At 41.9% G+C, this 9,336-nt stretch overlaps 1 protein-coding gene across 2 annotated transcripts; it reads left to right on the top strand.

Moving 5' to 3' along the window:
- The first annotated feature begins 884 nt into the window (after window positions 1–884).
- LOC110830485 (venom protease) lies at window positions 885–8,926 on the top strand. Of its 2 annotated transcripts, none has more exons than XM_022065493.2 (8): window positions 885–1,011; window positions 4,088–4,166; window positions 4,338–4,655; window positions 4,960–5,095; window positions 5,343–5,506; window positions 5,761–5,862; window positions 5,939–6,090; window positions 6,224–8,926. In XM_022065493.2, the coding sequence occupies exons 2-8, from the start codon at window positions 4,088–4,090 to the stop codon at window positions 6,377–6,379; spliced, it is 1,107 nt and encodes a 368-aa protein (XP_021921185.1). In that variant the 5' UTR covers window positions 885–1,011; the 3' UTR covers window positions 6,380–8,926. The 2 variants fall into 2 exon arrangements, with proteins under 2 accessions (XP_021921185.1, XP_021921184.1); XM_022065492.2 differs by lacking the exon at window positions 885–1,011 and adding an exon at window positions 1,716–1,969.
- The last annotated feature ends 410 nt before the right edge of the window (window positions 8,927–9,336 follow it).

Here is a 9,336-nt window from a genome sequence, read left to right as displayed (position 1 = left end):
ATATGGTGTTAATCTCGCCAGAAGAATGTTTAATATAAATTCCTTGGCAATTACCACACTGTGTTGTCCCCCTTCTTAAGAACAGGAATAATTCCTTCCATTGCTGTGGCATCTCTTCCTTACCCCAAATTAACTGAATAAGCTTATGGAACTTCATGTGCAATTTTTTCCACCTGTTTTAATTAATTCTGCTGGAATGTGATAAATGCCTGGAAATTTATAACTTTTCAACTTTCCAATGGGTAGTTCAACTTCATCTAACTAGGATCTGGCACTAATAGTTCAGCCGTATGTCTATCATCAGTCCTATGAACATTTAAGAGCTGGTTAAAGAAATTTTTCAGCCTATTCAAAATTCTGATTGGATCTACCAGTAAGTTGCTATTATCATCCTGCTGTTTGCTCCTACAAGTCTAACTTATTTGGTATAGAACACAGATCCATTGACAAGTACTGAAAAGTCCTGGTCATTGTAACAAGCTATGAAAGTGTATTCCGTACCGGAATATACATAATATATCCTCATGCATTCTTCACAACATGCTTATAGAGGAATTAAAACCATCTTATTCAATAGTTCCAACTTTGGCCATCAGATCGCAGCACCTCAACGTCTATCTCATGACTGTTTTCTCCAGACATTATGTTATTGCCGTTCGTACTGGATACTCAAAATGCGATTTTGAGATATTGCAGAATAATACAACCTCGACATCAAATTTCGCCCAGTGCTTATCGAGTTGAATCGCCTGGACAGACATGACCTTATGCTTTCTCGCTATGCATTTCGTTCATAGAACGAATAATAAATAACCTGCCATGGAAAGTACAACTGAACTGACATGGAACCCTCCGAACAAGTTCTCAGCTGTAAAGGTCATGAGAGGAAATCCCCCACGCGTCACTCAGCAGCGACCGGTGGCTGGAGAAGTAACGAACAGATGGATGAAGGTCGCAGTCAGCACGCCGGATGCTCAGTGAAGCTGCGGTCGTCACACGTCAACAACACAGGTGAGTTCTTACGATACACAATGTAAGTCGCTTTTGAATGTGTTTACGTCTCGAAGCGAAGCACACAGGCAGGACCTGTCAACAAAATCACTTACAAGAACTGAGGAATATCGAGAATGAACCAACTCTCGGGGTGAAGTTTTTCATTAAACGGAGGTCACTCAGTGAAGTTCGTCACGCCGTTCAAATGCTCCAACTTTCTCTTGGAAACATTCTTTGAAATTTCGGTTCCATGACGTTAGTCGAGGAACCTGAAGATAAGAAAACACCTTGGGAGGATAATATGACGACTGAACCTAAGAAAATGCGATCTGATAACTTTCAAATCCGTGGTGTTTGAAGTTGCAGGGGCGATATTGCTCAGTGCCTACAAGATTCAATAAGGGTTGGAGGTGGGGGGGTGTTCTTGTGACTTTTGATCACGGTTATATTATTTTTTGGTGCCCCAAGGATGAAAACCGGAGAGGTACGCGCCTCGGAACTCGGCCTGTCCGGCATATTCTCATGGTGCTGCTCAGTATGTCCTGACATTCGTTGCCTTGAAAAATTAAAATACTTGCCAACCAACTTCCCCGTCTCATTTGGCAGTAAAACAATTTTGTAGAATGTTCTTGGTTTATGGTTTGAGAACTGTCCTTTTATTCTATGAGGAAGAAAACAGAACCGCTAAATAAGTTTTGATGTCACCAATCAGTGCTGTGGCACTGACAAACCGCTTGGTTTGCGCCTGCGCGATGCTACTTGTCACGATTCGAACCGACACAACCACACAGAATGTGAGTTCCAATATTTACGCATTCTTCTGAGAAGGAAACTCTGGCTTGTATCGTCAAATGTTTCCTGAAATCAGCGTTTCAGATAGTTGAGGTGTTTCGTATTGGCAACACAAAGTCAGCGCGTCCTCGGACTTCATTGCCAGCGAGAACTGAGACTGGTTGGCATTCCGATGTGTTCAAAGGTAAGAGCTATCCCATTAGGCCACAAAATGTAACTGAGCCAAGATGCTGAGCTTTGTGTTCGAGCGGATTTACTCGTCACGTGATGTTCAATCCGCTGCATCCTTCAGACCTCGGCCTTCGGAACGCACCTCAGTTCCGGTCAGTCAGAGAGAGAGAGAAATATATATGTACTCCGTGTTTGGGTAACCTTGAGTACCTCTCTCCGCCGCACAATCACTGCAATTACCAACGGACACGCACGCGTCATTTTCATTCTAAACGCACAAAATGAAAATGTGAAAACCTCAAATTACATTGGAGAAAACAGTTTTCCTTAGCCCACAACAAATGATAACACGAACTCTCGCACGTTCACTTATTTCCCGAATTGTGCAGGAAATACGAGCGTTGTGGCACACGTTACAGACCCACAGTTCTCAGCTGTGTCTGAATTCGATTGAAAAACTGACGAAAATCTCGAAACGTCTTGTACATTTGAAACAGAGCTACGGTTCGCCATTCTACTGCAAGTGTCAAGCCAAGGTGGCCGAGCCACTTTCGTTTTCTTCGATATTTGTATGTCCGGTCCAAGGGTCGAGCCCGGGATCGTGATGGTCGGAAACAGGACTACCAATTACAACGCAAACAGTCGGCGTGCTGTCCTTGTTTTCGTCGCGTCAATTTGTGCACTGACGTAACGACGACGGGCCCGCGGGGGGGGGTCCTTGCTGCATTTCTTTGAATTTCAGCGCCTGCGGGAAAGTCCGCTGAGTCATCGCCATGAAAGCGAATCCGACTCGTGCAAGTTGCTTCACGGTCGGCCGAATGTGAAAATGGCGGCCATTTTGTAAAACCAACTTCTTGTACCGTGGTCAATAAAAGCTGGTCGACCTTCTACTTCGACATCGCCAAGTGACGTAGTGTTCAAACAAGTACGACTCACACCGCTCGTTACTATAACATCGACCTTCCAAAATAAAGCAAGCGAACGCAAGGCTTTACAAAGATGTAGCTCTCTGAATCCAGGCCCATAAACTCCTTAATTCTATTTGGAATAAGGAGAAATTGCCTCCGCAGTGGAAGGAGTCTATTACAGTACCAATTTACAAGAAACTGACTGTGGTAATTGTCGAGGCTTACCACCATTGTTACCAACTTCATACAAAATGTTTTCCAGCATCCATCTCCCAAAGTGAAGTCCAAAAGATGACAAAATTATTGGGGATCATCACTGTGGGTTTCCACGTTACAGGTCAACTACTGGTCAGATTGTTTTGTATTCAACAGATACTACAGAAAAAAATGGAAGTACAATGAGAGAGTACATACAAATGCCACAATGCTTTGAGGGATTAAAATGATGTTACTCGGCTATGCACGATTAATTTCATTTCTTGTTTTCCATTCTTATTAAAAATTGATCCATCGTTGTGGCCGCGGTGGTCCCTTTTAAACAAAAAGAATTACAGAAATTTGGCGGCATCTACATCACAACCGAATTACAGCAACTGCAAAAATCCGGATGCCCCCCAGTATACGGGTTCATAACCCGGATCGCGATTCACATCACAAAAAAATTAATCTCTAACGAAGGTCATACCAGAGAATTGAGAGGATAATACTAAAAAGTAACCAATAAAATGTTCTTGAAAAGTGCAAGTGAGACTGAAGTGGCTCAGGACGGAACAAAGTGTCACCAGGGTGGCGCGGAGGATTTCCATTTCTCCCCGCGACAGGCCTGACTCTCAGCAAGGGAGTTCCTAGTTGTCATTGAGAGATTAGCGTCCCTTGTGCCACTTCTTCTGGAAGCACTAGTGCAGTCTGAACAGGAGTCATAAAAAGCTCTGAATGCATCTCTCGGGGACGCAAAGCACAACTAAACGTCTCAGTCCAGTGGTCCCAGCCACCCACCAGCGCTGCTTTGTATCACTGAAGAGTTCCTGCATTGAAATCTAAACCTTGATACCAACAACCATGGTTTTTCCAGGCAAATGCTTGTACAGTCCTTAAATCAGGCCATGGTCACTTCCTTCCATATACGTTCCAGTTCATCATTCAATGACAAGCAGTGACTGCATCATTAAGAAAACCACAAGACACGCAGACAACAATCAAACGCAATCTAATCGTTATTACAGATGGCAAAGCAGCTTCACAGTCTGCTGTTCCTCGCACTTGTGGCGGCGGCCGCAAGCAGCAACAGTGTCTCAAGATCAGGTGAGTTCCAGCAATTAGCACCTGCTGCTTTTGTTGCTACTGTGGCAACTCACAGACACACGTAAAATTAAATCAACATGTATACCCAAGAACACAAACAAATGAGGTCATTGTTAGTAACAGTGTACAGGGGCAACAATGAGGACTGCTACTTACTGTTATTGCCAACAGATGGCTGCACAAATCCAAGCGGCCGGGCCGGCATGTGTCTCAACATCAAGCAGTGCTCTCCGCTCCTGAACTTGCTGCGACAACAGCGCCAAATCGCCGGCGTGGCAGACTTCCTTCGCGCATCGGCGTGTGGCTACGAGGGGTCAGACCCCAAGGTGTGCTGCCCGGGCACTGAAACACGCGCGACAGAGGCAGAACCCGAGAACGACTCCAGGACACCAGTCAAGGAACCTGTGAAGCTCCCAGATGTCACAGAGTGTGGCATTGCAGGGCAACCGGACGAGCAACGTATTATAGGCGGATATCCCGCAAAACTTGGTAAGTGCATTCACGTAGCTTCAGGGTGCTCTCAGATATCCATCCAAATGGGTGAATGTGTTTGTTTACTTCCTTGTGAATTATAGTCCACTTTCAGGGTGTTTCCAGTCACTTTCAACAAAAACAAATTCAATTATTAGTGAAAACTGTCTGATGGAGCTGCTGCCTTTCAACAGACTGCAAATTTTATACACTATGGCATTAACGTACCCGTAAAATCAGTTGAATGTCACGGAATAGGAGAAAACTGGGGGCTGAAATGTCTAAGCTCGCGGCCCTCAACCAAGATGACGTGTGGTTACAGGTGCGTGGCCCTGGCTTGTGGCACTGGGCTACAAGTCATCATCCTCAGCAGACATTAAGTTCTTGTGCGGAGGTGCCCTCATAACCAACAGACACGTGATCACAGCAGGACACTGCGTGCATGGCCGCAAGGACTTGTAAGTCTCATCTGGTTATGGGATAAAAGTAACACAAAATGTAGTTTGGTTGTCAATATCAAAATCTTGTCTATTATATTTTACATGAAGTTACCACTTACAAAACAAGGCTAATCATATTAAACATGACGTAAAATATAGTTAGTGAGACACGCAATGTTTGATCATAACATTTTCTGATGTCCTGTACGTTTCATACGGCACGTCCCAGCAACGGACTTGCTCTCCATCATACCTCCTGTTGCAGGTACATGGCAAGGCTTGGCGAGCTGGACCTGGAGCGAGATGATGATGGGGCTACACCAATAGACATCTTGATAGAAGACCATAAAGTGCACAACAACTATGACCCCAGAACATTTGTCAATGATGTTGCCATCTTGAGGTTGCAGAATGATGTCAACTACACAAGTAGGTCATTGCCAGGCATTCAGAATCACTGATGTTCTGGAATTTCAAATGTCTCTTTAAAAATAACACAGCAGATATTCCATTTCAACTACTGTACAATTTATTGACTATTGTGTTAATAATTCCTTCATATATCTGCAAGATGTAACATTACCTGCACTCTTTGCGCTAACATCTCGTTTCTCAGCCACTCCCTCAAGTGCGTACGGCTTCATTATCACAGTCATATCTCATTCAGTCCATTGTGTCTGCAGACCTCATCAGACCCATCTGTCTGCCGCTCGCTCCCGAGATTCGCTCCCTGGACTTTGTGAGGAAGTTCCCATACATTGCGGGATGGGGTTCTGTCCAGTTCAGTGAGTATCAGACTACGGATCTGCCGAGAGAGTGCAATTCAGGTCATTCTTCCTCTTATGTCCTGTCCTGTTGCAGATGGACCATCCAGCTCCCAGCTGCTGCAGCTACAGATCCCCGTCGTCAGTCAGGCGCAGTGCAAGGATGCCTTCAAGAAGTTCAGCACAGCCCACATTGATGATCATGTCCTATGTGCAGGGTATGCTCAGGGTGGGAAAGATGCTTGCCAGGTCAGTGACATGTCGGTAATTTTGCGTAACATGAAGAGTTCACTGCATTATTACCTTGTCAAAGTATGTGACAATGTAGCATTCAGCATGACAATGTACAATGTTCCTACCACTATTAATTGAATATTTGCAGGGTGACTCTGGTGGGCCACTCATGTGGTCCAAGAGCCAGCGGTACTACCTGATCGGCGTCGTGTCATATGGCTTTCGGTGCGCAGAACCTGGATATCCGGGTGTATATACCAGGGTCTCTGCCTTCCTGGACTGGATCACCACTCACCTTATATGAGGCTGCACAGTTTCAGTATCTAGAATGCAGAGAATTGCATCGGTATGAACTGTGTCCACAGCATCCTCACACAGACAAATTGTTTCATAAGAATGTTCAGAGGCACAACTGTATCCCTACAGATGACTGCCCAAATTACTTTAGTGTCTTAAAACTGATTCTATGACTTATGGTGCAACACCACCTTAAAGGTCGTGAAAACAGTTTATGGCAGCGACTGTTTTTGGATAGGAGCTAACATCATTGTCAGCTGACTTCAAATTAGGCTGCCTTTAGTCTAAAACATGGCATGTGTGCATGCAGTTCCATATTATTAGGCCAGTCAATCAATCATTCAATCAGTCATTTTGGAAAGGGCCTGAATCCATTTATGGCAAAAAAGTTAAGAACATGATAACACATCCTACACACATCTTTCCATAAAGAGTGGGCATCAATGCACAAACTGAATACTTTTTACAGGGCCTTCACACCTAGCAAACATGCGAGCAAAGTTACATGTTGCATCATTATACATTTGAGGACTCAACAAAGCAAATGTTTGACCTTCCAAGTGCCAGCAAAACTTGTTCTCACATTCAAGACGGTTTATTCAGATAAAGTACCTATTAATTGTGTAAAAACGATAAGACATCCATTATTTGGTGTCCTGCTTTTCATATAAACACAAGAAAATTTATGACAAAATATTAACATGGCCTGTATCGGCCAGGGGTAATGATGATGATGATGATGATAACTGAGAAGATGAACTCCAAGTTTGTTTTAAATATTCAAATATTGCTGATATCATTGCTTTGTAGCTGACAAACAGCAGTTTCATTCTAGAATTTTCAAACATTTTATTTTAAATGTTAGTGGAATGTGGAAAAACTGTTTTCTGAAACCTGAGGGTTTTGTAGTAGCCGTTTAAAATGACTGACTGAATTGAAAATAATGATCATAAGTATGATAAAATTAATTTTAGATATACACACACACACAAAACATGAAATAGTGGCAGTTATATAACATCAATGCAAGAATAAAAAAAAATCATGTTGCTGAGGCAACGTGATCTGTATTTGAAAACACAGCACCCAAAATGACTGAATGTCACAGGGCAGACCAATGAGGGACCTAAACATGAGCACCATCCTGACAGATTTCTGAGCAAGCCTATTATCAAATCAGATGTACAGCAACAAATTAAAACTTATCTTGGCATTAATGTAACTGATATCTTGTCAGCTGTCATTAACAGATGCACCAAGGCATCACATTGCTCATATCACCCCTTGCATCAACATCACTGTTACCTGATGTCACAGAATGCAGTATTTTCAGTTTCAAACTCTCCTTGCTATTTAACACAAGATCAAACACTTTACATCACATATAATACCATGAAAAATGTAATTTTGCCCTCACATGCAATATTAATATAAACAATTATAAAGACAGTCTTTGAGCACAATGGCAGACTACAAAGCATAAAATCAACCACTAGAATCAAGCCCCTGACACTAGCAAAACAAGTCACACTGTAAAAGCTGCCACATTTCCACTGTTCAAGCAAGGGCGTTGAATCTTGTCTACATACGGGACATTTCTGCCATCATGCCTGCAGCAGGCCGCGTGTTTACCACCATGAAATAATGAATATCATCAATACACATAAACACTGTATTATGGCAGGTGGAAGGAACCACAGCTGACCGCCACAAAAGCAGGCAGTCGGTGCAATATTGTGTAGCACTGACTAAATATGAGATTCTCCTTGAACATCATTTTAAATGCAATTAAATTCTGAAGGAGTTCATTTTGAATTCTTTTATCACTATGTGCTATAAATGAGAACAAATTAGACTGGAAAGGTGAAATCTGCACCAGAATACACAGTCTCCACGTGTTCTTTGCAAAGATTGAATTCGGAATGCTCGTAGCTAAATTAAAATATATATATACACACACACACTAGCATTACCATCTGTATCATTTACATCAGCAAAGCAGTAATTTTCTGGCAATGTAAAAACATAAGCATATCTCATTTATTCATCATCTCTTACCTACATGTCATCTTATTATCAAAATAAATGAGTGAAGTGCAATCTAATATAATTTCCATGATTTTCAGCAAATGCACAAACTTCTTTTTCCTTATTCTCTAGCAGTTAAATTGTCTATCAGAAACTGATTGTTGGCGTAAGTGTTGATTCAGATGGTTTTAAAGTTGTATTACAGACTTATCAATTAGTGCAATGTACAGTCAATGATCTTACTTGAAAGTCTCTTAATCTGTAAATTCTAAAGAAAAATTATTCTTAACAGATGAGATCAGTTATCTTAATCTAACATTAACATTAGTTTTTAACTATAAATATTATATGTTCTTAATATCTTTAGGTACCATATATCAACATCAATTTAACACGATGCAAGTTAACTCTGTGGTAGCAAACTGGACTCGTCATGGGATTGAATTCTGCTCAAGTGATATTATTTTTTGTTTCATGCAGTCACCAAGCTGTTGTTTTACATAATATAAATAATTATTATACCACAGTTGTGAAATTTTTCAAAATACCTATAACTATACATCGCTGTTTGACGTTATTCGTAGTGGCACGTGTTGATTTAATCTCACAAATTCACTTGTCTGACGTGTTGGTATCACCAACCGTAGTAAATTAAGACGTACAATTTCAGGCCAATAACATCATACCAAACATGTCTAGCAGTTCTTGAAGTGAGTCATGGAGAGACAAAAAAAATTAGCCCAAAAATGCGCCCATTTTGTGCACATTGTACAAAGAACTTAAAACAGAAAAAAAAAAATTCTGTGAAATAATCTCAACATTTGAGGATGATGTGGTCTGAGGCTTGAAACTTTGATATGGAGCAGGAAAGCATGCAGACTACATGAAGACAGAGGCTTGGAATGGGTGCGTGAGAAGACCAGCCGTCTCCCCAAA

Source organism: Zootermopsis nevadensis, unplaced genomic scaffold, assembly GCF_977971745.1.
Source record: "Zootermopsis nevadensis isolate Lab colony 2312 unplaced genomic scaffold, Znev_1.0 Znev_ptg000017l, whole genome shotgun sequence".
NCBI lineage: Eukaryota > Metazoa > Arthropoda > Insecta > Blattodea > Termopsidae > Zootermopsis > Zootermopsis nevadensis.
The sequence above is the reverse complement of the archived record's forward strand: the minus strand, read 5'-3'. Positions and strand labels throughout refer to the sequence as shown.